Source organism: Pseudorca crassidens, chromosome 6 (genome assembly GCF_039906515.1).
Source record: "Pseudorca crassidens isolate mPseCra1 chromosome 6, mPseCra1.hap1, whole genome shotgun sequence".
NCBI lineage: Eukaryota > Metazoa > Chordata > Mammalia > Artiodactyla > Delphinidae > Pseudorca > Pseudorca crassidens.
In genome coordinates, this window is record NC_090301.1 from 1477874 (window position 1) to 1505681 (window position 27808).

At 52.6% G+C, this 27808-nt stretch overlaps 1 protein-coding gene across 2 annotated transcripts in view; it reads left to right on the forward strand.

The window, feature by feature from the left end:
* Positions 1-23219, forward strand: part of NDUFA10 (NADH:ubiquinone oxidoreductase subunit A10) — a 49081-nt gene extending 25862 nt beyond the window's left edge. For both annotated transcript variants that reach the window (XM_067740019.1, XM_067740020.1), the window contains one exon: positions 22785-23219. In XM_067740019.1, the coding sequence (XP_067596120.1) occupies positions 22785-22853 (69 nt within the window). In that variant the 3' untranslated portion in view covers positions 22854-23219. The remainder of the gene's footprint in view (positions 1-22784) is intronic.
* Positions 23220-27808: the final 4589 nt, after the last annotated feature.

Below are 27808 nucleotides of genomic sequence, written 5' to 3' on the forward strand. Positions count from 1 at the left end.
AGCGTTCTGTGACCTCACTTTTAAACAAGGAAGCAGCGGGCAGTGGGTTCAGAGATTGTGCAGTCGCCCACGTGGAGTGGGGTTTAGGGACGTGGCTTTGCTTCGGCGGTTTTTCTTATGCTTCCTACTGTGGTTGCGTGGTAATGGCTTTTCACTTGTATTACTGATACAAAGTTTCCTTTTAAAATGAATTTACGTAAGAAAAAAAGGCATTGCATTTTTTAATGTAAGCGGCAGTGCACTTGGTATGCAGCTGTGACCTGATGGGCAAGGTGCCCTCGGATGACCTGAGCAGCCGCCTCTGCTCATTTCAGGTTCTTTGGGCATCAGGCACTTTCATCTTGTTCTTTCATGCGTTTACTCCATTTGTTCATTAGTTCAGTTATTTATTCCACTAAATATTTATGTGTGTGTACTAGGTGTTATGAGTGGTACTAGGTATTATGAGTGTGTACTAGGTGCCAGACCTGTCCTAGGCCCTGGAACAAAGCAGCGCGTGACCCGGAGAAGAATCCCTGACCTCCCAGGCACTCACGTCCGAGTGGGAGGAAACAAAATAAACAGAAGGTGAAGCAAAGAATTCGTTAAGTGACGGTGGCAAGTGCTGTGGAGAAAATTAAATTCCTAGAGGAGGGCAGGGCCAGCTGTTGTGGGCTGGGGGAGTTGGATTTGAAGTCCCGTCGTGGTCCAGGAAGGCCTCACCCAGAAGCTGATGGGTGAGCAGAGGCTGCAGGGGCGAGGGGAGGGGGTGGGTGTGCTGGGGGAGGTGGCCACATGGGGAGGAGAACCCAGGCAGTGGCGCAGCTCCACGTGTCTGGGACATCAGAGACACAGGCAGGAGGCCACTGTGGCTGGAGCGTGGAGGGCGGGCTGGGACAAGCAGTAAGAGGTGGCGGAGGCCCCCCGGGCTGGTGTGAGGGCTCTGGCTTGTCCTGTGCAGGATACGGGGAATAAGAATGATTTGTGAGATGCACTTGGTAGTGGGAACGTTCTGGTTTCTGATTAAAGGATGGATTGAGTAGGGGCGCAGGCAGAAGCAGGGAGATTAGCTAGGAGGCTGGTAACGGCATACGGACTGGGAGGTATGTCAGCTGGGACCAGGGTGGTCCTCATAGGCGTTTTGGACAGTGCTCAGGTCGTGGATAGACCCGACAGAGGCTGTTGAACTTTTGTATTGGGAAGTGAGAAAAGGAAGCTGATTTCTAGGTTTCTGGCCTCAGGAACTAGAACTCTGGAGTTGGAACCGGCAGACTTTGGGAAGGCGCAGAGGTACAGGTTTCCAGGAAAGATCAAGAATTTTTCATTGGCCATGGCAAGTTCGAGATGCTCGTTATTCCCCAGAGGAGGTGCTGAGTGGTGGTCGCCCTCTTTTCATCGCACTGTGTGGATACTGTGTTTCTCACCGATTGAAGGTTTGCCTTAAGGCATGCACAGTGGTTTTTTTCAGACATAATGCCACTGCACACCTAATAGACTACAGTATAGCATAAACATAACTTTTATACGCGCTGGGAAGCCAGAAATTCACATGACTTGCTTTATTGTGTTGTTTGGACCTGAACCTGCTTCCAAGGTCTGCCCGTAATGGGTTTGGAGTCTGGAAGTTGTCAGCGTCTGACTGTCCTGTGAAGCTGTGGTCCTGGTTGAGATGGCTTTGCAGTGAGGAGAGAAGGGGAGCACGGGGTTCAGAGGGGCGGGAGACGGCAGGGGGCCCAAGTCACTGTCTTCAGGGAGCTTATGCTTTTGTGTGTTTATTACTTCATCAGTTATCTTTACAAGTGGGAGACTGTTCATAGGAATTTCGTCTTTTCTGTTAATGTATGTCTCTTTATAAACAGGTTGTGTTTATCTCTATCTCTGTAAGCAAGGAGGATTGAGCCAAATGACCCCAGAGAAGTTGAATGGTACCCAGAACAGGCAGGACCCTCATAGCCAGGTAGGGGGGCGTGCACTGTGGTCGAGCATGGGTGGGCAGATGAGGGGCTCAGGAGGTCCAGCAGGGCTCCTGGGGACGGAGTGGCCTGACGTGTCGTGGAGGAGACTCAGTTGCACCGACATTGTCCCTCGTGGAGTGGGTGAGGGCCCCAGGTGGCCCTGCTCACTGCTGGGAGGAGACACTTCTCAGAAAATAAATTCCAACAAACCAACAGCCCAGGCCATCATCACGACAATTACGGGAAACACTACAAGTTTCAAAAATTAAATCTGTGTGGAAAATGGGCATTTGAAAGTCCCATATAAAAAGGAAAATGCATGCCAGCAAATAATGACAGTTTTGTTTCTTTCTAATCTTTATACCCGTGTCTCTTCCTTGCCTTAATACATTGGGTGTGTCTCTAGTTCATGGTTGGATAGAAATTGTAACAGTGGTCGTCCTTCTCTTGTTTCTGATCTCGTGGAGGAAGTTTTCAATAATTCACCAAATATTATGTTTGCTCTGGGTTAGGTGTAGATACTCTTTATCAGGTTGGGGAAGTTCCATTTTATTAGTAGTTTCCGAGGACCTTCTGTCGAGTACGGGTGTTGAGTTTTATCACATTTGTCTGTCACGGGTGATTTTCCTCTTCTTTATGTTAATATGGTCATAAAAATTATAGTGATTGATTTTCTCATGTGAGGCCAACCTTGGTTTCCTGGATCAGTCCCACTTGTGTGTGCTTTATAAACTCTCCATGTGTAGCTGAACCTAATTCACGTATCTAGTTCAGGAGTTTTGTGTTTATGTTGGATGGTAATGTTTCTTTCTTGTAATATCCTTGTCAGATTTACTATCAGGATCATGCTGCTATCAAACACTAAGCTGAGATGGGACCCTCACATTTTAGTCTCTGGAAGAGTTTGCCTAAGATTGTTATTACCGCTTCTTTCAGTGTTTAGGATTGACTGATGGAGCTATGTTGAAATATTTTAAATTATAAATTTGTTTAATCGATGCGGAATGTTCAATATTCTGTTACTTCTTAGGTTTGAAAGTTGTGTTTGTTGAGGAAGTTGCCCTCATTTCTAATTTTCTAATTTCTTTCACTAAGTTGTTTAAAGTGTCCTTTTTTAATGTTTTTAATTAGATCACATCTGATGGTGACCGCTGTCCCCTTCTCCATCCCTGTTGTTGGTCCTGGTGTGTCCCTTCCTTCTATACTCTTGAGAGAAATTTGTCATTTAGGGACTAGCTTCTTGCTTGGTATTGTTTGTTGTACATTCGAATTCACTGATTATTGCTCCTTATTTTTTCCTTTTCATTTGCTGTTTTTCTATCTTCTTAGTATGAGTGGGTGGATCATTGATTTTCAGCCTGTCTTGCTTTTGAATATATGCGTGTAAAGCTGGTCACATTGCCCTCCAAATTTGTCTTAATTAACTTGATCTCATAATTCTTTCTTTTTTAAAAAATTTAAAAAAAATTTTACTTGTTTTTGGCTGCATTGGGTCTCCGTTGCTGCACGCGGGCTTTCTCTAGTTGCGTCGAGCGGGGCTACTCTTCGTTGCAGTGCGTGGGCTTCTGATGGTGGTGGCTTCTCTTGTTGTGGAGCACAGGCTCTAGGCGTGCAGGCTTCAGTAGTTGTGGCATGTGGCCTCAGTAGTTGTGGCTTGCAGGCTACTGAGAGTGCAGGCTCAGTAGTTGCGGCGCACGGGCTTAGTTGCTCCACAGCATGTGGGATCTTCCCGGACAAGGGCTTGCTCGAACCCATGTCCCCTGCGTTGGCAGGCGGATTCTTAACCACTGCGCCACCAAGGAAGTCCTGATCTCATAATTGTTGATGTTATGTTTTCATTATCCTTCAATTCAAAATATTTTCTGATTTTAATCTGGTTTCTTTTTTGACCAGTGTGCGAATTCAAATTATATTGGATCATTTAAAAGCAGTTGGAATCTTTCTAATTGTCTTTTTGTTACTGATTTCTTGCTTAATTTCACTTTAGGCAGAAACAGTCTTATGATTTCTGTTCTTGGAACATGGCTGAGACTGACTCTTCGGCCGAGCATTGGTCATTTTGGTGATGTTTCACGGTCCTTGAGAAGAAGGCCTACTCTGCCCCATTGTGTGCAAGGTTCTTGCAGCGTCATTGAAAGGAAGTCTCTTGATCACATTCTTCAGATTGTCTCTATGCTCACTGATTTTTGTTTCCTTCTTCTGTCAGTTTGCTGTGAGAGGCGTCTGGAAATCTGTCACTCTGTGTGGGTTTCTGCCTCCTGTATTTCTGTCAAGTTCTGCTTTGTGTGTATCTTGAGGTCGTATTATTAGACATACACAAATTTAGACTTGCTCTACATTCCTAATAGAGTCACCCTTTTATGTGTTATGAAATTTTCCCTGTTAACTTTAGTCATGGTTCTTACCTTAAAGGTTACTTTATTTGAAACTTATGTAGTGTCTACAACTTTCCTTTGGTTAGCATTTGCATGCTATTGCTTTTTCTACATCTTTTAATTTCATTCATTCTGTATCTTTGTATTTCCAGTGGACATCTTTTAACCTGAAAACAGTTATGTCTTTAGTTTTTGTCCAGTCTAAATATTGGGAATATTTGTCCATTCACATTTAGTGTAATTACTGATACATTTGTGTTTAAATAGCTTATCCTACTACATGTTTTATATTTTTCTTACCTGTTCTTTGTATTTGTTGTCTTTTTTCCTTGCCTTCTTTTGGATTAAGAGGTTTTTTTTTTAACATTTTTATTCCATTTCCCCCTCTATTTGCTTACTAGTTATCATTCTTTCAATAGTTTTTAGTGGCTAACCTGGTAATTACAGTGTTCATCCTTGATTTATTAACTTCTGTTATAAGTTAGTAGCTCTCTAGTTCCAGAACACTGTAAGGACCTCATAACACTTCTAACTCCATTTACCCAACTCTTGTGTTTTGTGTTGTTTTTGTCCTATATCGTAATTCTTCATGTATTTTAAGCCCTCGGGACACTGTGGTTATTGTTCATGTGGTCAGTTCGTGCAGATTGACCCATGGCTGCCCTGCTGCTGCTCTTACCCTCCCTGGTCTCCATACCTCCAGGTAGGATCATAGTTCTTCTGACTGAGGAAGCTTTGCTGACAACAAATTCTCACCCTTATTGTTTAAAATGGTCTTTAATTTGTTCTAGTTTTTATTTTGGAATTTTTCAAACTTACAAAAAGAGCAAGAATAGAAAAATAACTTCTGAACCTTTGTAAGTGGTCATCATTATACCCCATTATCTTCAAACATCTTAATGCACAGATTCTCAGAGTGTGGTCCCCATATCGGCATCACCTGGGCACTCATGAGGAATGCAAGTTCTCAGGCCCCAGCCCAGGCCTACTGGATGAGATTCTCTGGGGATGGGGCCCAGGAATCTATTTTAAGGAGTCCTGCAGCCGATTCTGATATGCACTAAGGTTTGGGAAATCGTAACAGTGGTCGTCCTTCTCTTGTTTCTGATCTCGTGGAGGAAGTTTTCAATAATTCCCCAAATACTATGTTTGCTCTGGGCTAGGTGTAGATCAATGAAACTAACGTTCGTACACTGCTGCCTCTAATCTACAGACCTTGCTCAAGGCCAGCCAGCTGCCCCAGGGGTGTTCTTCAGAGCAAGAGGGTCTAAGCCAGGATAATGGATTGCATCTAATTATCTTGTCTCTTCAGAGTCTTTGAATCTGATCAGTTCTTCAGGCTTTCCTTGATATTCAAGACCTTGACACTTCTGAAGATTAAAGGATGGTTACTTTTTAATATCCCTCAGTTTGGTTTTGTTTGATGTTTTCCCATGATTGGATTTAGGTTTCATGTGTTTTTTGTAGGAAGGTCCCAGAACTCATTATATCTTATCAGGTAGCACGTGATTCCTCTTTGTCCCATCACTGTTTCTATTAACTTTGATCACTTGACTGAGATAGTGTCCTCGCTGTAAAGTTATTCTTTTACTCCTTGTAATTAATAAGTATTTTCAGGGGAAGTACTTTGAAACTAGGTAAATATCCATTTTCTCATCAAACCTTGACCCAGTAGTTAGCATCTGTTGATTTTCGTGGCTAAATTAATTATTAGGTAATTTTCCTAATTCTGTCATTCCTTCTACATTATTAGTTACTATTCTACTATAAAGAAATGCTCTGTTTCTTCATTGATTTATTTATATCACTGTGGACTCACAGATTTCTGTTTTCTCCGTATACATCTGTATTCATTTCTGTCTCTCAGTATACTGACAGCTATGAATTCACATCAGTACCTTCAATTCCAGAGTGACACAACAAGGCTCGTTCTCATTGTCCCCCAGCCCACGTCCTTCTCAGATAGTGAGAAACCTGGCTTCCCTCAGGTCAGTGCGTCTCCTTCCTGGATCATTCCCCCCAGTGTATCACCAGGTTCCCACCACTGCTACCACTGCTCCCTTCCACAGTTTCCACTGGTGTTTCTCCAGCCTCTGCTGTGTCCTGCTGCCCACCCATGTAGGTGCAAACCTCTTTTGAAGACCGTTTTCCTGTGTTTCTGGCAAGGTTTGGTTTTGTTTTGTTTTGTTTTAGGTGGTGTTTCTGACTTGGTTCTGAGCAGTCACACTGTCTTGGGGTGTGTGCGTCTGTGCTTCTGTGTGTGCTTTGCTTGTAGCTCAGAACATTCTTTGGCTGACGTTCGTTGTCAGTTTTAGAAGAGTCTTGCTGGCACCTCGTCAATGTTGCTACACCCCGTCTTCTCTGCTCTCCTTGGGCTCCACTTGACCACATGTTGGACCTTTTCACCATGTGCTGTGTCCCTCTTTTCTGTGTCTCTCATTCTGTTTTTTCTGTGACCTTCAGCCTGGATATGTTCTTCAGTCTGTCTTCTAAGTTACTACTCTTTCAGCGCTTCCCAATCTGCTCCTAGACATGTATTTTCTATATTGGAAGTTTTAACTTTAATTGTAGTCCTTTTTGATTTTAGAATTTCCATTTTTTTTATAATTTTGAGTTGTCTGTTGAAATTATTTTGTTATCTAAATTCTTTGACATATTAATCACAAAGTTATCTGGTAACCGTAATATCTGGACCTCTGTTCCATCTGTTTAAACTGATTCTCCCTCTGTCCTTTCCGTTTGGGGACATTTAATCTTTTTTGGTATGCTGGTATTTTTTAAAAGGCCAGTCATTATTTTGGAAGAACTGTACAGCTAGCGTGAGGCTGCTGTCGCTGTCCTTGCTGTCTTCTGGCAGCGTTTTAGTAGGGCAGGCTCCCGAGTCTGTCAGAAACCAAGCCAGGGGACGCTGCACTTAGGTGTGTGCGGTCTGGCGTATTTCCTGTCTGACCTTCCTGGTGGAGCACTTGTACTAGAGCCCCCCTCTTTGGTGGGTCCTGACCTGCAGTTTTGTCCCCATGGCCCCCTCCCTGCTGAGGGCTGGCTCAGCCCCCAGGCTCCTGCCAGTGAGAGTGGGCGGGGCCCTGGGGGGCAGCAGTCACCTTGCAGCCGTCCTTTTTGCTTTCCTTTCCTGGGGCCTTGGCACCACCCTGCCTTTGATGTCTCGGCACAGGTGTTTTTTCATGTTGTCCGTTTGTCTTGGTGGCTTGGGAGGGGCTTGCTCTGCACTAGTCCACCAGAAGCTGGACGTACTCGTCGCTTTACCCAGTGACACGGGGAGGCTGTTTGGCAGGTTTTCATCGTTGTTAAGTTCTGTCTTATTTTTAATCTGTGAGCATTAAAGGGAATCTATTAATACTGTATTGGACTTACAATTTTAAAGTTTAGAAATGTTGAAATTTTTAATCAATATTTAAATGATTGGGGAAATCTAACTTTTAAAATGCTTAACTGTTTTTAAAAAATAACTTCTTTTTTTAGAACGGTTTTAGCGTTACAGAAAAATGAAGGTACTGGAGAGTTCTCATATACCCCAGCTTCCCATATTAACGTCTTATATTTGTGGTATATTTGTTACCAATACTGAACAATATTGATACATGTTACTAACTAAAGTCCATACCTTATTCAGATTTCCATCGTTTTCTCCCTAATGTCCTTTTTCTGTCCCAGGATCCCATGCAGAATAGCACGTGACTTTCAATTGTCACGTCTCCATCGGCCCCTCCTGGCTGTGACGACTTCTCAGACTTTGCTTGTTTTTAGTGATTCTGACAGTTTTGAGGAGTACTGGTCAGGTGTCTTACAGAATGTCCATCAACTGCAGTTTGTCTGGTGTTTTCCTTACAATTAGCCTGGATGTGTGTGTTTGGGGGAGAAAGACCACAGGGTTAAGTACCATCAACGTGACACATCACTGCTGGTGTTGACGTTGACACCTGGCTGAGGTATGTCTGTCAGGCCTCTCCGCTGTGTGTTTGCTCTTTCCCCCTTCCCAGAAGTCACCATGCCTGCCGTAGCCTTTATATTTGTCTGTGGGGTAAAAATTGTGTGACTGTTTAGAGGAATGCTGTTTTCTGAAAGGAAATTTAGTTGCTTGATATTTTAAAAAATGATAAATTGAAATTAGAATGTAAATAGGGTGACTATATTTCTTCATTCACAGAATTTCTTTTGAGTGTTGAAGACATGAGCAACAGTTATTACCAAATTTCCCTCTAGAAAGCGTGTTATGAGGGATAAAGACGAATGAGTGAAGCCCTTCTGTGAGCGTCTTCTGCAGCTGTTTGTAGCTGGAAAGGTTTGTTGCTCCTCAGAGAAGGTTCCCTGGCCAGGCTGCAGAGCGTATTTCTAGAAACGCCCAGGCGAGCGGCCGGGAGGCTGGTGTGTCTCTGAGACACCGAGACACCGGTTGGTTCCCTGCAGGGAGGGAGCCAGCAGTTTGGGAACATTTTAAGGAATTGTTTCTTTTAGAGAAGGACTGGTTCAGTATTAGAGTGGAGGGTGTTTTGTGGCCATTTATTTCCTGGAATAAGGGGGGGTTGATGGGGTGCTTTTTTATGGCAGTGGTCTGTAGAAATCAGTTTCCCTGGTTCCTCATATTCTAGGAAAAAAAAAAATTAATGTTAAGTATGTTTTAGCCAAACTCCACTGACAACGTGAGAAGTTTATACAGTTGACCCTTGAACAATGTGGGGGCATATAACTTACAGGCGGGCCTCGGTGTCCACGGTCTGTGGTTCCCCCGTCCGTGGATTCAGCCACCCAGGGCCCGGGTGGCACGGTAGTGTTGACTATCGAGAAGTACCCACAGATGAGTGGCCCCACAGAGTTGAGCCCACGTTGTTCGGGGTCCACTGTATCATCCTGATTAATACAACAAGGGGATAAACTTAGAGACACACTTCATGGCTTCATGAGGAGCTTGAAGGGCACTTGCACTGTGCTTATGGAGACACTTGGGAAGCCTGAGGAGGGAGGTGTTCTCGTAATACATCCATTATATCGTATGCATATTTTATGGTGGATATGGAACTTGTTGATACTTTGTGGCTGGAAATTATTGGCCAACACTTCTAATTCTTGGAAAAAGTCATGCAACGTCCTTTTGTGTTTTTTTTTCTTTAAACACAGAAAAAGTAAACCAAAATTTATTCATATGCATATGGGGAATTATAAAATAAGTAGGTGGTAAATGGCTAAAATTAGACGCTTACATGATTAACTTCAGAAGGGAAAGGGAGGGGCAACAAGAAGCTTGCATCAGAAGAACAATTTTGTTCCTAGGGGAACAAACGGGAGGTAAGAAAATTTGTGATACTAATTGTTTATGCAGGTGCAAGTGGTATTTTCCATATGTTCATGGCCATAAACACCCCAGCAATAGGAATTTATGACAGTTTCTTCTTTCTTTAAAAAATTAATTAATTAATTAATTTATGGCTGTATTGGGTCTTCGTTGCTGCGCACGGGCTTTCTCTGGTTGTGGCGAGCAGGGGCTACCCTTCGTTGCGGTGCGTGGGCTTCTTGTTGTGGAGCACAGGCTCTAGGTGTGCGGGCTTCAGTAGTTGCAGCACTCGGGCTCTGTAGTTGTGGCTCGTGGGCCCTAGAGTGCAGGCTCAGTAGTTGTGGCGCATGGGCTTAGTTGTTCCGCGGCATGTGGGATCCTCCTGGACCAGGGCTCAAACCTGTGTCCCATGCATTGGCAGGTGGCTTCTTAACCACTGCACCACCAGGGAAGTCCCTTTATGACAGTTTCTTCCCCAGAAGTGTCTGCTTCCTTTTTTTTTTTTTTAAATGAAATATTATGGTCTCCTTTTCTCTTTCAGGAACTTTCTACTCTTCCTGTCTTTGGTGTTTTAGAGTTTAACCAAGATAGGTCTAGATTGAAATTTCTTTTTTGTTACGTGGGTACTTTCTGATTTGTTGGTAGGATCTTACTCCTTGCTTCTGTTTTCAGTTTCTTCTCTTGCTTTAAACATCTTAAATGCAGTCACTGTCTTCTGTGTGTGATCTCAGGTTTGGAGGCCTGACTCTGTCGTTTATTGTTTCCTCTGATTCTTACCCGTGGTGGCTTATTTCCTTCTGCATTTTGGAGACTTTGGACACTGAGTTCATGCTTCGTGGGTATTTATCCCTGGGCCCCAGGGACGTTTGATTTCAGGTGAACCCAGACTCTCTCGGTGTAAGCACGCCCCAAATATTTCGTTCACGGGGCATCCTGTGTTGTTTGCTCACGCTGACAGCCCCGCTCCTGGAAGGTCTGTTGCCGCCTCCAGGCCCTGAGATGCAGGAGGAACCGGGATTTAAGCTTCCTTTGCTGCTTGTGGGATTCCAGGCCCCGCATGGTGAGGATTGGAACCCCACACTTGTGTGAGGACAGGCTGAGGCTGTGAATTCTTAAGACGCCCGCTGAGACCCCCTTGCCGTCAGGGCGCTTTCTTCCCTCCCGCCTTCCCCTGAGGGTGCGCCCTCAGAGCTGTGCATATGTGCAGAGGTGCATCACAGGTGTCCACCTGCACGGGGCGCCGCTTTGCCTTGCCTCCCAGCGGCTCTGCAGATGCCCCGGGGTGGCGGGGGCTGCAACTCTCCCTCTGGTTTCCAGCTCGCTCTTCATTTCAGCCCCTTATGATTTCTCGCAGAGCCCATCAGTGCATTTAAAAGCATTTGTAGAGGTTTTATATCACGAGGTTTTTCAGGGTATCGGGCTGTTGTTTTGCTGGAAATGGAAGGCGTCTGTTTCTCTGTATGATCTGAAAGCTGATTTGGTGCTGGTTCTTCCCATGTCCCTTCCACAGAGGGTCCAAGTGGGGAGCTCTGTGTCTTCCTTTGCTCAGTGAACCCCCGGGATGGAGAAATCTTTCAGTCCCCAGCGTTGAAGGCGTAGGAGGGAAACGCAGAGGATAAAAGGCTTGTGCGGTGATGGGAGGATTCTGTCCAGGAGAGCTATTCGGGCATCTCCAGAGCACTGAGTGGCACGAGGGATGGTGGCTCAGCCCGCGCATGTGGTGCTGAGCCTGACGTTGCAGACACGCCCCAGTGGGGTCATCTCAGGCCGTGTTCTACATCGAGTCACTTACCCCTCAGCAAACACTTTCTGTTGCAGGCACTGTTCTGAGCACTGGGGATATTGGGGAATAAGACAGAGTTGGGGGAGGAATGGGCAAGCGATCACCAAATACGTGGGGGGGCCTCTGAGTGCTGTGGGGCGGAAGTAAAGCCGTCTCGGGTGGGAGCTGTTTTGTGGAGAGAGGCCTTGGGTACCAGAAGACGTGGGTGTCCCGGCTGCACTTGCGGGGAGGGGGCAGGGTCGGGAGGTAGAGGCAGGCTTGGCACGTTCTAGGAAAGGAAGAGTCCACGTGGTGAAATGGAGGGGCGGGCCCAGTGCAGGTGAGGTGAGAAGGTAGCAGGGCGCGCGCAGCAAGGGCCTGTGGGCTGTGGTGTGAGGACTTCGGTTGAAGTCGTAGCAAAGCTGTGGCCCGTTGGCATGCTCTGAGCGATAGAGTCTGAACCACGTGTTAGGAGGATGGCTCTGCGTGCCGTGTTGGGTGTCGACTGGGGCACGGGTGGAGGCGGGGAAGCAGAGCTTCAGGGTGTGGGTGAGAGACGACGGGGGCATGGCTGTGACCAGGACAAGCTCACCTTCCTTCCCCGCAGCTGCTGTCTCCCGGGGCAACCTTGCTGTTCCCTGTGCAGCCAGATTTGTTCTTACTCCCTAGGTTTTCAAAACTAAACTATCATTGAAGGATTCAAACGAAAGAGGGTCCACAGGGGAAGGGCTGTGACTGCGAGACAGCAGAGTGGGCACCTGAGGTCCCTGCGATGGACGTGGGTATTGGTCTTACGACTTTCAGACTCACGTGTATGGTCCTAGGAAGAGAGTGGGGAGCAGTGTAGACCACACCTGGGTGTGCTCTGAACTGGATGCTGGTGGCAGTGGGGACGATGTGGGGGTGCAGGGGATTCCTAAGAGGGGGAGTTGCTTGTGGCAACAGTGGCCTTTCGTTGTAGACCGTCAGGCACTCTGGTTTATGGATAGCTTTCCTTTAGAGGCTGGACAGACTCAGGGGGGCCGGGGCCTGAGCTGGGAAGTGTCCAGGTCACAGGGCCCAGGCAACTCATTTTGCTTCCTGGGCGTTTGTAATTCTTTCTTTTGCTTGCCCTTGTGTAGTTTGAGGTGCACGCTGACATTTGGGCATGCGTTCTGCATGACTTATGCCCCGACAGGTGGCCCATATCCTGGGAAGGGGCCTGTTTTTCCGGGAACTTCTTCATGGGGCCTCTGAGCTCTTGCAGCCCTGGAGTTGGGCGCGTGCTTTCTGGCTCCGCAGCGTGCAGTGATACGTTTCCGTGGTGGCCACGCTTGTCACACCGCAGAGCCAGGAAGGGGCCCTGGGAGCTCCCCTGTCCTGTGTATTCATCCGGCGCCCATTCGTTGCGCTCTCAGTGCCAGACGCGGCTCTAAGGACACAGAGCTCTGGAGAGTCACCGACCGGTGGGGGCGACAGACACGTGGACACAGGATGCGACGAGGTTCCCGCTGGGGGCTGACGGGGGAGAGGGCTTCACGGTGGTGGCCCGGGTGTTGGGATTACAGGACGAGGGGGTGAGCCGAGTCGTCAGGAGCCTGGGGGCCTGGGTCTTCTCCGAGAGGAGAAGGCTGGAGGGCTGGAGGCCGCCGGGACGGGGCTGCCGCGGGCAGGGGGGCTGGTGTGTTGGCTCCGGGGCGTGTGTTCATGACGGGAAGGGGGAGTGGTGAGGACTGGGAACCGAGGCAGGTCCCGGGGGCTCCTGGCTGCTCGGGGATCCTGAGTCTCGCTGCGGGGAAAGGGCTTTTGTGGGCCCCTGGGATGAGCCGCGGGCTTTGTTTAGAATCACTGACTGCAAGAAGCCCTGTGAGGAGAACCTGAGAGACGAGGGGAGGGCGTGAGGCTCGGGGGCCAGCCCAGGGCGACACTGGTAGGAGGAGGTGTGCGGCAGAAGCGGGGTGGAGGTCGGGTCAGGAAGGCATCTCCCCGCGGCCGCGCACCTGGGGCACCCGGGGCGGCGGGAGCAGGCGGGAGTCGGGGAGGCTGGCCTGAGGGTGAGGCCAGAGGGTCACGGTGGGAGCGGGCCTGAGGGCACGGGACGGGAGCGGGGTGGGGGAGGAGGCTGACGAGGAAGTGGCCTCGCTGGCCAGCTTTGAGCCCCCGTGTGGGTGGGCCCCGCGCTGTGCCCACAGGAAGGCAGGACAGTTCTCGTCGCCGCTGGTAGGTGAGGCCCCGCGGCTCCGGGAGGGCAGGTGAGGCCACGGCATCTGCCGTCCATGGCAGGCAGCCCTTCACGCCCACGTCCCGGCTGGGGCCACGGGGCCTCCCGTGCAGCCTGGGCCGGCGGCTCGTGGCACAGTTCACGTGTCAGCACTGCCCCTTCAGCTGTGTGGTGGCCCTGGGGCCTCCACTAGTGCGGAGCGACCTTTTTAGGAGAGAAGGGAGCTCGGGTTTTCATAGAACAGAAGAACTCGTAACGTCGGTTTGGTTTGGTTTGGTGGATCTGGTGGCCTGGGCGTGTGGCTCAGTCCTGTGGCTGGACCGGCTGGGGTCCTGCTGGCCTTCAGCCTCCCCTCTGGTGTCCAGGGCCTGCCCGGGGCTCTCAGGGGCGTGAGTCCCCGGAGCCTGAGAAGCATGTGTCAACGCAGTTTTCATGCACACAGCCCCCCCCATTTTCTGTTTGGAAGTGACCCTATAGACAAATTCATGTAAATACCTAGTGTGTGCATGAGCGCCTGCTAATTCTTTTAAGTCATTTTTCAGGCACTGTGCCAGGTCACTTTTTGTTACTGTGCAGCCCTCCCTTGGGGTAGACAAGCTGTGAGTCGGTCTCCACTTTACCGATTCCATCTCTTTCCAATTTAAGGAGGCCAGATGCTGTTAAGATACTGCGTTCCTTCCATGAATCCGATCTTGTCCAAGACAGTTGCTAGGACAACAGGATCTTCGGTTTTCTCTCCTGCTATTTTTATTTCTTTACTATCTCAGGTTACTATTTTCATTTTCCGTATCAAGTTCCTCTTTACCATTTTTAAAAATAGAGACGTTTAATAACTTTAATATGTTAACACTGTATGTTCTTGCCTTTACGAAGTTCACCTTAATAAAGACAAAGCCGCAGTGAACAGCAAGGCCTTAGGATCGATGTGCCTAAACCCGCCGAAGAAGAAAGGTACAGGCTCGCTCGTTTCATGTTTCCTCTCGATGTTCAAACCTTAGTTAGGGCTTCATTTGGTATTTATCTTTTATGTTAAAATACCGATTCTCAGTTTAGAAGTCGTTTAACGTGAGAGTAGGTGCTCAGTGTCTTCAGTCTGTCCTTCATTAGTTGTGGCTGGAGGAGGCGCGCACCCCTCTGCCCTCAGTGCATGCCCCGTGGAAAGCCCATGATCGAAGTCCAGTGTTCGTCTCCATGTCCCGTTATTTGTATTTCTGCGTGCAGGAAGTAACGTATGTCCCTTGGAGAAGAAAGTTAGTGATAAAAGGTAGACTTTCTACCAGGTGCACTGACTGGTGTGCAGTTGCAGGTTTTCTCAGGGACCTGCTGGTGCGAAATGATAGGGTAGTGTTTCACACGCACCCTGGCCCACCAGGGGTGCCTGGACTTTGCGTGTGTCCAGTCATTACTTGGGTTTTAGAATTTTTAGGACACATCCCGCTTCCAGGTATTTGAACGGGCGCTTGAGTTAGGAGCTTTGCTTCTTCGCGGTTAATATGAGTTAAATGGATTCAGACATTTAAAGTGTATGATGTTGTGACACGTGTGGTGTGAAGATGGGACCTCAGTGTGGATGTATGTGTAATAGGCTGTGGTGTTCGTGTGCTAAAAATAGGAGGCGCTCATTTTTAAAATAAAAAGATTGTTTTTGAAAATGGACTTTGATAAAATAAGATTTTTTGGAAGTTGATTTCATTTTTTTTATACTTGATTTATGTTTAACGGTAATGGAAAATTGGGGAAATTGTATATCAGAGAAGTGACTTTAATAACTAATTTCTCTGGTGCTCTTCTTTAAAATTAATGAGAAATTCTTGGCCGGGCTCATCAGCATTCGTATGCAATAATGAGTAACAGGGGTGGGCGATTGGAGTCCCCGAGCCACCCCGCAGTTAGTTAGTAGTTTCCAGCTCCTTAGTGCATCTAGACAGAGCAGAGTCAATAGTACCTAATAGTACCATTTACTGCTCCAGTGGAGTAGAGCAGATCCAGAAGAGGCGAGGCGTGGTCCATCCTTTTTCAAAAAATTCTCCTTTTTACGGTAATACAGCACAGGATTTGACGCTAGAATTACGACATATACTTAGTCCTCCAGGAAAACTCTTCCAACCAGGAAACCCCGAGCATCACTGACTACCCCTGAGGTGGTGCTAAGAAATAAAAGTGCCCCCGCTCCCCGGGTAGTTCTTTGAGGCACACGTAAACGGGCAGGAAAAGCGGGGCCTTCCCAGGGCAGGATAGTTGTGGACTGGACCCTGACATGCGTCCTGCAGTCTCACAGCGGCAGAGCTCAGTGTGTACCGGGTGACAGGAGGGGAAAGCTCCACGTGGTGCAGGGACTTCACGTGCTAACAGCGCACGGAGACGCCATTTAATACAGCAGATACCTGCAGGGGGTGGTGGGCAAGACGTTCCTGGACTCGAGAGTCAGAGCATCTGGGCTCGGGTGTCAGCCTGCCTCTTCTCGCCCGGTGACCTCGAGTGCGTCACTTAACATCTTTTACCTCCGAGACAGTGCCTGCCTGCTGACCTCCCGTGTCCGATCCCAAGGCGGTGCTGGGACTGGCAGGCAGGCCGCCCTCTAGGATCCAAGTCCATCTTCATTGCGGCAGGCATCACCAAGGTGGGTACCCATAAGATGGGACGGTGGACTCGGGAGTTCCCAGGAGTGGTGCTGGCTCCCTCAGCTTGAGGAAAGGTGCCGTGGAGGAGCGGGCATCGTTTAGGGCAGGCGTTCAGGAGGAAGAGATAGATGCTCAGGAGGGCGCTCCAGGGAGGGCAGCCAGTGCTGGGGAGAGCGGGTCCGCGCACGTCCAGGAGGCTCGCTGTGGGCCCGTGAGGACCCTCGATTCGTCTGATGGGGGCTGAGCCGCGGGGGTGGGGTCGGCTTTCTCCCGAATGGTGTTTCCAAGGGCATCGGGTCATCAGACTCACTGAGTGTTCTTTCCCCCCGAATCGTTAGTTTTCATAAAGCGGCAGTTTTCTTACGGGACTTCTTCCCTGAGAGTGATTCTCCAGCTGGTAGGTAACTGTGCGCAGTAGCAGCTGGGGCTGCAGAGTGAGACGTTCTCTGAGCAGAAGCCGAAGTACCGGCACCGAGGTCATCCATTGAAGGGGGCGCGCCCGTGACCTTTGTGCTGTCAGCTGCCTCCGGGGAGGGGCTTCCTGGGTCAGGGCGAGGCGCTTCTGCTGAGGGACCCGCTGCTCCTGACCTGCTCACGTTTCAGCCCTGCAGCAGCGTCTTACTCCCTCTTTCCCTGGCTTCTGTGTGCTAGTTGATTGTTTAACGTGGTTCTGTTTCATTCCCTCCGTTGACCTATCCGCTGCACCTCTTTATCTCATCGTTAGTGACTGCTGTGAGGTGTGCAGTGCACACCTTTACCTTGTCACGGTCCCCCAGAAAGCCAGCATCGGGCCACGTCACACATGACGCGAGCCCCTCGCAGCCGGCTTCTCTCCCCCCTTCTGTCCTCTGTGCTGTTACGCGTGTGTATTTCACTTCCACACATGTTAGGAACCTCAGGATATACTGTTACTACTTTGGCTTTAAACAGTTCATTCGAGCTTTTTATTCCGTCTTTCCTCCTTCCTGCCCTTCCTCCTGCAGCTGTGGTTCCTGCTGTGCTCGGTTCCTTCATGCAGGTCCAGGTTTCACCTGGCTGAGCAGAGCCCCCTTCAATAGCTGAGCTCCTACTACAGGCCTGCTAGTGATGACTTCTATTAGCCGTTGTTTAGAAAGATATGTATTTCCATTTCATTTTGGTAGATTTTTCATTCATCATAGAATTCTGGGTTGACGGTTGTTTTCTGCCAACACTGAAGATACTGCATAGATTCCTGGCTTGCACAGTTTCTGATGAGAAATATGAAATTATTCTTATCTTTGGCCCTTGTACCTAATGGAGCTTTTTTCTCTGGCTGCTTTTAAGACCTTCCCTTACTCTCTCTTTAATTATTATGCGCTCCTGTGGTTTCCTCTCTGTTTGTCCGGCTTGGCGTTTACTGAGTTTCTTGGTGGTGAGGGTTTCTAGTTTTCCTATCATTTGGAAAATGTTTGGTCGTTATTTCTTCAGATCGTTTTCCTCCCCCATCGAGGACTCTGAGTGCACATATGCTGGATGACTTGATCCTGTCCCACAGGCCACTAAGGGTCTGTCCATTTGTCCTTGACCTTTTCTCTCTGTGTCTTGTTTGGGATAGTTTCTGTTGCTCAGTCTTCAAGTTCACTGCTGTTTTCTTCTGCGGTTACATGTAATAACGCTATTAATTCATTGCGTTAGTTTGGGTCCTCCGAGAAACAGAAGCCAGGATGGGAGTAAACACTGATGAGGTTTTGGAGGGAAGCCCCTGTGAAGGATAAAGGGACCAGACCTGAAGTGGAAGGAGTCTGGCCCTGTGACAGGGAAGCGGGGAGGAGGAGATTGGGGAGGAACAGTCCAGGAAGGGTTTGGCCAGGCCGACGGGGTGTCCTAGAGCCAAAGGCTCCTGCTGAAAGAGGCCCACGGCCCACGGATGGGCTGCCATGGAACTTCTGCTGCTCTTGGTCGTGGACTGCACCCTTACGTGGGAGGCGTGGCCTCTGCGTGAGCAGGGTGGCGGGCCCAGAGGGTCAGCACCTGGGCCCTCGGCCACTCGGGCCTCTTCGCAGCAGGGCATCTGAGCAGCACATCTGCATGGCTGCCACACCTACCCAGTGGAATCTGTATTTCGGGAATCCTGGGTTTTTTTAAATTCTAGAAGTTCTTTTTATATTTTCCAGTTCTTTCATTGTTTTCCTTTTCCATTTAATTTCTTGATTACATTGAGTATTTTTATAGCTGTTTTAATGTCCTTGTTTCCTAATCCATCATCTTTGTCATGTCCTTAGTCTGCTTGACTTTTTTTCCCCTGGTTACAGGCTACATTTCTCTCTCTCACGTGTCTAGAACATCGGTTGCCGTAAGTCATGAGCTTTTATGTTTATGAGCACCAGGTTTTGTTTCATTCTGTTGAATGGCAGGCAGTTAAGATACTTGCAAGTCAGTTTAAGCTTTCGGGGCTTGATGTTTAACCGTTTTGGTGGGTCTAGAGCAGCCTGTCTTCTAGGGAAGGGTTAGCCTGGTCCCCGGTGTGCAGTGAGCGGTCCCTCTGCTCTGGCTGGCTCAGCCCCAGGGCAGCTCTTGGACCGCTCACCCGGAGACACCCTGGGACGTCCTTTGCCTGGGGTGCTCTCCACCCGCCGCGGGGGCACCGCCCCACGCACCCTGCCTGCTGCTCAGCTAGAGACCAAACGCGCTGGATGGACGTGGCTCTTTTCTGCCCCGGTCCTTCCCCCGGCACTCAGCCCATGTCCCCCTGGCACTCAGCAGTGCCACCAGCACACTCAGGTGGCCCAGTTTCCAGATGCGTGTGGCCAGGGGTTGAGTCCAGGCCCTGTTACTCCCTCGTGGCGGGAACTACAGGCATCACCTGGCATGGGTTGGCCTCTCGCTTGGGCTGTCCCTAGTGGCGCCGCTAGAGGCCAAGGCGACTGAGGTCGTGGCCATCAGGGAGCAGCTTTCCACGCCCGGCGGCTCCAGCAGGACGCGCTCCACCCCCTCCTGTCACCCTTGCCCCCCCGTCCTCCTGACCGTGTCCTCTTCTCCGCTGTCCGGGTCCGTCAGGGAGGACCTCCGCATCCCCTCCACTCCTCCAGCACTTTCCACCTGCTACCACCCCACTTCCCAACTGGTTTATATGTTCTGTGTATGTTATAAGGTTAGAGAAGATGGGGCTTTCATCCGTGTCTCAAAGCAGCCAGGACGCAGTGTATCGAATGCAGAAGGAGCGCACGGTCTCCTCCAGGAGGGTGAGAGCGTATATGTTTCTCTTCTCAGCCGGCTTTTGTCCAAGCGGCTGCCAGTTTAAGCCCGTGCCGGCATCTCTAAGCTGCGTGTGGCAGCAGCGCCTGGGAGGAGCAGCCTCTGTGAGCCCAGACCTCTTGAGCCGCTCGCGGCACCCATGCCGTCCCGGCCTGTAGCGTGTAGAGATGGGCGCCTTTTCCTAAAATCACAACTCACCCAGGGTTCAAAGTGTCCTCACAGTCAAACTTAGCAGCATCACTTTGTTTCAGCCGCACCACCCTGAGCTCAGACCTACCATGCCTGCGGCTCCCCGGCCTGGCCCAGGACAAAACTGACTGCGGGCCCGCGGCCAGGAGTCGCGCTCTCGTGCTGACGGTCGGACGAGGTGCCCGCGTCAGCTTCTGAGAGATGCTCCCGCCAGGAGGTCCTGGGCCACTCCGTCCTCACAGGGCCACAGAGCGTGTTTTCTCAAGTGGTGAATGTGGTGGACTGGGGCTGGGCGGTTTGAAGGCTGGCTTAAAGAAGCAGATGCAGGTATGAGGTGATGAAAAGGAAGCAGCTTTGTTTTGCTTTCTCGTTGTGAAGCATCCCAAATGGGAGCCCTCCTGGGGTTCTCTGTTGGCTTAACTGCACTGAAAGGGAACCCTGAGGGTCTGGGGACCCTTGTCTGGGTATGAAGGGCCAGTTAGGTGCTGCCCCAGGAGGTCCAGAGAGCAGATTTTGTGATGCAGTTAATAGACGCTGGCTGCACTCAGCGGTTCCACATCCTGCGAGTTTTTATTCTCTGCTCTGTGGTTTAAAATTTGATTTGCAAAGAAGACAGGAGAGCCAAGCTGTGGCCTCCCGGCCCTTCCTCAGCAGGTGCTGGGGGCTGGCCCGGTGCCGGTGTGCTGGTGTCGGCGAAGCTTGAAAACCTTTCCGATGAAAAGAAACCACTTTCTGGTGTGATAAAAATTACGGAGTGATAAAAATTAAGATTGTTCTTTTATTGCTGCAGCAGTTGTGTATTCATAGCAGTTGGCTGGGAACGTCTTTGTGGACAGACAGGGAGAGACCACGTGGGGAGATGCACCCGCGGCTCCTGCTTTGTGGCCCCTCTGCCCCCGTCCTGGTTCTTGTTCCCAGGGGGTGGCCGCTCTCCGCGGCCTCTCTCTCGTTGTACAGACACGCCCAGTGTCTCTGTCATAAAACGCAGAACAAGCTGCATGGGTTTTCTGTAGCAGCTGTAACGAACGGCCACCAGCGGAGCGGGTGAGAAGGTGCCCGTGTCATTTTCCGGTTCTGGAGGTCAGAGCACAAACCCAGGCGAGGGGCTGTGCTCCCACTGGGGCTCTGGGGAGCCTCTGCTTCTTTCCTTTCCAGCTTCTAGGGCCCCTCGCGCCTTGGCTCCCGTCCCCGGTCAGGCCAACCTCTGCTTCTGCCACCGCATCTCCTGACCTGACCCTCTCCCAGGACCCTCATGATGACCCTGGGCCCACCTGTCAGTCCAGGGCGGTCTCCCCGCCTCGAGGTCCCGGCTGAATCATGTCTGCACAGGCACAGGGTCTGGGGGTGAGGGCGTGGGAGTCTAGGGGGCATTTTGCGATCTCAGTACCCCCTTGACACAGAGGCTCTGCTCACACCCCGTCTCCGCACACAGCGCCCCCTGCTCGCAGGCTCCGGGGCCCCTCCTCTCCTCGGGTTCTCCCCCGCGCCGTCCTCGCTGGGATGGCGGCCCCTCCCTCGAGATGCCGGGGCGGCAGCTGTGCACCTGGGTCTCCAGCAGAGCCCCGCTTTCTCGGCCACCGACTCAGCTCCCCACCTTCCCGTTGGTGGTCTCCCCGCGGCGGCCCACGCGCTGCTTCCATTCCGCTTGGGAGCCAACCGGGGTGCCCGCCTTCCTGGGGGGGTGCCCGCCTTCCTGGGGCGCCACCCGCCTCTCCCCCGCTCGTGCTCCGCTGTGCTGCCCAGGCTCTCCTGAGCCCTTAAGGCCCGTGGAGGTCGCTGAGACCCTCGCGCAGGGCCGCACTTGCAGCTCTTCCGGCCCAGCGACCACCTTCTGTCGCAGTGCCTGTTGGAGTTGGAGAGCAGGGGCGCCGCCCTCACTCCCGGGTCCTCCCGCCACTCCTGTCCCCTGCTCCTCCCGTGGCCACGCCAGGTGTCCCCGCTCACCCCGTCCCCGGGCTCTGCTGCTCCGTGTGCGCCCCCCGCCGGCTCCCCCTTGGCGGGCACCCTGGGCCGTCGTGTGCCACTGGCTCCCTTCCCAGTCTCCGCCCAAGAGGATGACTCCTGGGGGGGAGCCGGGTGTTTCTTTTCAACTCTGTTGTATACCCAGGATGCTCCTAGCACCTGGACGAGACCTTGTGCACAGAGGCTCCCAGGGCCGGAAGCTGCGGTCAGCCTGCACTTCGGTCCTCCCCACTTACAGGTCCCCACTTCTCTCCACGTCCTGCAGCCGCGCACGCCCACTGCAGGCCTGTGCACCTGCCAGAGGGGACGCAGGCTCAGTGCCGGGATGGGTAGTGTGGCCGCGGGGCGTGTCCAGGCAGGGCTGTGTCTGGCCTCGGGTGTGACTGTGACCGCCCTCCTTGCACTGTAGCCTCTGCCTCCACCTCGGTGTGGCTGGTAATGAATGCCCTCTGCTGATGAGAATCAAGGAAAGGCGGATTTCTTTCTTAAGCTGCTTCAGTACTTGTTCTCAAGGGCAAAGTGTGGAAGATTTTTGTGTGCAGTATGTAGTGTGTACTTATCTACTGTTGGACCACATTAACTGGAAGGTAGGAAAAAGAAAACTCCGTATTTTGTCCCCACTGTTAACTGGATGAATCTCATTGTGCTTTGCCTGTTCCCTGCCCGGCCCACGCAAGACTCCTTCCAGCCTGGCCTTCAGAGCCAGGCTTCCATGCTCCACGGTGGAGGCCAACCCCGTGACGCGCCATCCCAGCCTGTGGACCCCTCGTCCTCGCCGCAGGCTCCCTTCCCCTGGGAGCCCTCCTGGCCATGTGAGGGAGCCTCTGTGCCCCTCCAGGTCCACCCTGTGTGTGCCCTGCACCCCTGGGGCCCCTGCCCCCGATTTGTGGTGGGGCCCATGGCAGGAGGTGCTGGCAGGAGACGGGCAGGTGGGGCAGAGAGAGGGGCTGAGACATCTCCCCTCCCGCCCTCTCCCCCCCGAAAGCTGCGGCTCCCCTAGGTCAGGGCCTCTTCTGCCCGAGGCTCCACGGCCACCCTCCCAGCAGCATGGAGGCTCCCGAGGGCAGGGTCGTGTTGTGCTTCCTTCCGCGGGACCCCTCACCCTTACAGTGGGACCGCCAGAAGCAGGCCCTGCCGGCGCGGGGAGGGCAAGGGTGGAGTGGAGGAAGCCGTCAGGTGAGCTGCGGGGACGGACGGACGTTGTAAACTGCTGGTGACCACGGCTTTCCCTCCCGCAGCTGCCGGGCCGCAGGTACAGCCCTGGGTACAACGAGGACGTGGGGGACAGATGGATCTGGCTGAAGTGACGGCCGCCTCTGTGGAAGCTGCCTCGCGAGGATGGAGGTGCACCCGGGCCGCCTGACTCCCCTGGACTCCACGTAGCTTAACATCGGGGGTGGGAGTGAATGATCCTGAAGTTGCACAGCGGAAGAAACGGCCCAGCAGACGGCAGTCTGCCCTGCAGTGTACTTACGGGAGTGGAAGGAGGCACCCCCGTTTAAAGGGGGGCCCTCCAGCTTTATTCTGGGACGATGATCACTGGGGAGAAACAGTCTGCTGGAAAGAGCAGGTGTCACTTGGAGAATCTCATTTCGTCACAGTCATGCTCTGTGTCAGGCAGGTTTTGTACACTGTGTGTTCAGACTTCAAGAAATAAAACCGTTCCTGTGGCACATCCCTCCATTATACATCTGCCCACACGCGTACGCGCCACACACGTGTGTACGCACACACACTTACCATTAGCCAACAGTTGGCTTTGATGTGGTTTGGTTTGATCAAGACATATATTAGGATTGAAGAGTTTTTCTGAAGCATTTCTTCTTTTTGTTTTAGAATGTAACTACCACATTAGAGAAAAAGGAAAAAAAGCAAAGAGGAAATACCAAAAAGAGGAAGCAGTTACCCTAGATTCACAGAGCAGAGTATTGGCTGTGAAAGGGCTTTGGGAAGAGTCTCCTGTGACGGCCCCCGTCGCTGGTGGTGCGACTCCTTCCTGAGGGGACTTCCAAGCACAGAGTGTCAGTGGGAAAAACACAAAAGCAAAACATACTCTCTTTATCACCTAAAAGTCAAGTTGTTGATCAAAACTGAGTCACGTGAGAGAAAATCGCACTTGCTTATCCACCTCTGTTGAAACTTAGAAACAAAAGTAAGATTTCCTGAAGGCCAATTGCTGAGGTCCGCGTTTTAGTTGCGGAGTTAAGCTGTGAGTCCTGTTAAGTTGGGTTTTCTACTGTGGAGCCCCACTGTGTTCAGCATGGTCCCTCCGAGCCCGCACGTGTCTATTTAAATGTAAATGAATTAAAATCCACGTCCTCAGTTGCTCTGGCCACAGCTCAGGTGCTCGGAAGCCACGTGGCCCGCGGCTTCCGCCCCGGACGGCGCAGGCGAGGCGGCATCCTCACTGCGGAAGGTGCCCTCCGGCGTGGCCGTGTTGGAGCTCCCGCTGGCCCCGCGCCACCCTTCCTTCCCCTCCCTCCCTCCCCTCGCCCGTCTCCCCCTCTCTCTCTTTGGACTTTAAGAACTGAACGTAAAGACCCCCAGCAGTCTCCGAGTTGCTCTGGCCACAGCTCAGGTGCTCGGAAGCCACGTGGCCCGCGGCTTCCGTCCCGGACGGCGCGGGCGAGACGGCATCCTCACTGCGGAAGGTGCCCTCCGGCGTGGCCGTGTTGGAGCTCCCGCTGGCCCCGCGCCATCCTTCCTTCCCCTCCCTCCCTCCCCTCGCCCGTCTCCCCCTCTCTCTTTGGACTTTAAGAACTGAACGTAAAGACCCCCAGCAGTCTCCGAGTTGGAGTCTAGATTTAAGTGGGCGACATTTTGCATTTCACTAAACCCAAAGCGCTTTCACGGTTGACTGAAAGTGCGCCAGGCGTGGGGCCAGTCCTGCAGTCTCGCGGCCCGGGCGCCGCACAGACCCCTTAGAGAGGGCAGGACGGAAGAGGCGACCACGTTCTACTGTCCTGGCTGCTCTGGCGTCTGGGCCGTAACGGGCCAGCGCGTCCCTTCTCTCGCCGCCACCCTGCAGTGTCCCTCCCGCCGGGGTCGGCGTGCGTGTGGCCAGAGGACTTGGGTGGCAGACAGGCCTCTCGGGCGGGCAAGGCCGGTTCCAGCTTTGGGGGCAGCCTACACCCCCGACGGGGTGTGGCTCTGTGATTGGTGGGGCTGAGAGGGTGAATGGTGTCACGTTCGGTGGTTCCTTTCCCGTGAGGTTGGGCAGAAGAGCAAGTGGATGGTGCCCAAGTCTCTGCACATTGAAGCCCCGAGGGGCCCGGCCGACGCCGCGTCTTCCCCCAGAGCTGCCGCGTCGTCGCCTCACAAGAATGCTCGCAGCCCTGAGCAGACCCAGGGTGGCAGTCAGACTGCATTCTGAGTGTTTCCTGCTCGAGGATCGGGACGGAACGACGCGGTTACATGTCTTGCAGGTGTGTGTTTCCAGGCGAGAGACTCTGTATTGAGGAAAAAGTGCTCATTCTTTTCCTAAAGTACATTTTTTGTTCTATCAGGTTTTGTAAGCAGAAAGGTGAGAACGGCGGCTGCCCAGAGGGAAACGACAGACGGTTTCTTCCGTCCACCCTAGCCGGTGGGTCGCCCCGGCCTCACCATCCCCCGCTGGCCGCAGCCGTTCAGCAGTCACCCGCTGGGGCCCGCAGCCTCGTGCCGACAAGGCGTGTGGCCCAGCGAGGGCAGGTGACGAGGCTCCTGAGACGGCAGGTGTGCCGAGGACTCTCTGGTTACGTTGTTCTCATCTGATCTCGAGGGCTGGGGTCTGTGATACAACAGGAATGAAAGGCGCGCCTGCCTTGCCTGCCAAAAAGCCCCTTTTGTTTGTCAAAGCCTCCCCCCCACCTTCAGCCACCAGCTTGGCTTGGGACCTTGCTGTGTCCTGTGTCCTTACCAGTTACCCGTTTCTGGGCTGGTCGTCCTTAGAGGTGTTTGTACGTGTCAGAACGAAGGAAGCCTTCAGCTGCCTTTTTGTAGGAAAGCACGGTCCGTGCTCGCACTGGGTGCAGATCAGTGAGACTCGGGCATTGGCAGAGCGCGGGTGGAGAGAAAGCTGCAGTTACTGTCACGTTGGGCTTCAGAGGAGACGCCTGTGTGGGCGGCAGCCCCTGGCTGGTCAGGACTGGGTGAATGGAAGCGTGCGCCCGAGGGATTCGGGGCTTTCACGTGGCTGCAAATGAAAGGCGGGAACCTGAGGCTTCCTTCGGGGACATTGGGAAAACGCAAGGGCAGCGGTTCTGGTGCCACCCCGCTGCAGGGACCGCCTGATACTTTTTTGAATTTTGCTGAGGAAAGTGTGCTTTTAAGTCCACATCCAGGACTTGAACCAGAGGTTTCCTCGGGGAGGTGCTGGGGGCTTGGCCAGGATGAACCTGGGGTGTTGGGACCCTCGGGGCTGTAGGAAGAGGTGACGCTTCCCCGCGCAGCGTGGTCACCGGGCTCGCAGTTTGGCTCAAGTTGCCCTCAGGATTCTCCCCTCAGGAAGCAGTGAAGCGTGGTCAGACTTTACCTTCAAACACGTAAATAAATGCCACATCTATACCGTTGACTTACTAGTCTTGAAATTCTTGACGAAAAATTGTAATAAGAGGAATGACGTGTGTTTCACAAGTGGTGCTTCCTAGTTGAGGTTCTGAAGCTCCGTGCTTAGACCCGGCTGCTGCTGGTAATTTGGAAAGTACTCAGGTTGGTACCATGTAGTTGCATGGAATTAACTTTTTGTTAATCACGAGGCTATGCTAGTGACTAATAAAATCCCAGCTTTTCATTTTTAAAAAGGCCTTTTCCTCGGCATGGTTTGCGTGGCGGTGGGTTCTTTAATACGTGGGTGTGTGGAGCCTCCTGGGTCCCAGGCACCGTGTGCGGCCCTGGACGGAGGGCAAAGAAGAAACAGACACCAACCGCAGCTCCAGATGTCGGGTCCCTCGTGCGGAGAAGCGCTGGACGCCGTGAGGCTCGGTGACCGGCAGGGTGAGCGTGTCGGCCGAGGAGGTCCAGGCCGGCCCCCGGGGCACCCCAGCACCGACTCGGGAGCTGAGGTCGGGGGACAGTGTGGCTTTGGGAGGTGGCCGGGCCGAGGTCCTGGGAGGATCTGGGCCGGGAAGACGGCCGGGGATGTGACCCCCGGCAAGAGCTGCATCCGGAGGTGGACGGAGAGCCTGGTGGGTGGGGACCAGGTGGGGCAGGGAAGCACGTGGGGACAGCTGGGAGCAGAGGCCAGGGTCCTGTTAAATTCCGAGTTTTCCACTGGGCCTTCTTGTAAAGTCAGTCCCCACGCCAGAAGTACACGAGGGTGAGCACGTGCCCGTTCCTCGTTGCTGAGCCTTCGTCTGCTTGGGAAGCGCCGTGAAGAGATGGCTGGGGGTCACCGGGGGCAGCCTCGCCCGGGCTGAGCATTCCCTCCCGAGACGCAGGGACACTCGGGCCGGGGAGGCCACGTCTTCTCCGAGTGTCGCAGTGGAGTGTACAGCTGGAGCCCTTTCGTGGGAGTCTGGGAGCCTGAAGGAGGACGTCGACTTTAATCTCCCAGACGTGTGCTAAGTGAGGCCAGGGCCCTGGCCGGACGGGAGCCAGTGCTAAGCCCCCTCCTGCTTGCGCTGCTGCTCCCACCTGTTCTCCCTCTAGAGGAGTCACCTGACACGTGGTGAAGACGCCAGTGTTTTTGCTTGAGTTTGTGCGTCTCACCTGTGTGGCCCTGGGGGCTCACCTGGGCTCACGTGGGCGGCGCGTCAGCAGGGGGGTGTCCAGAGCTCAGTTTTCTGTCGGGGGCCAGGGATGAGCGTGTCTGCGTCAGCGCGGCATGTGTCTCCAGGGATGACTCCAGGCCCCTGACCTGGCCCCGGCCCCTTGTCCTGTTGCTGCCTCCTCTCCTGTCCCAGTCCCGGGGCACCCAGCCCATCCCCCTGCGGCGTGGGTGCATGCAGCCCCGAGCCTTGCTGCTGCCGCCCTTCCTGCCCTTGGTCCCTCAGCGGGGAGGCAGTGCTGCCGCCGGAGGAGAGCATGTCTGCGGAGGGGGCCGGCGGCGGAGTCCACGCAGAGCTCGTGGGTCGGTGGCTGCCCCCTCCCCCAGTGCCGCCCTCAGCTTCCCCGCCTCCTCAGCCTAGGCTGCCTGTGGGCGGCCCTGGAGGGGGGTCTTCAGTGGACTCACAACTCTCACCCTCACCTCGTAGGCTCTTCCGTCCGGGTACCGGGCACTGTGAGCCTGGAGCTGAGGGGCCCTGTGGGCCGGACCCGGATGAGGAGGCCTGGGCACCGAGCG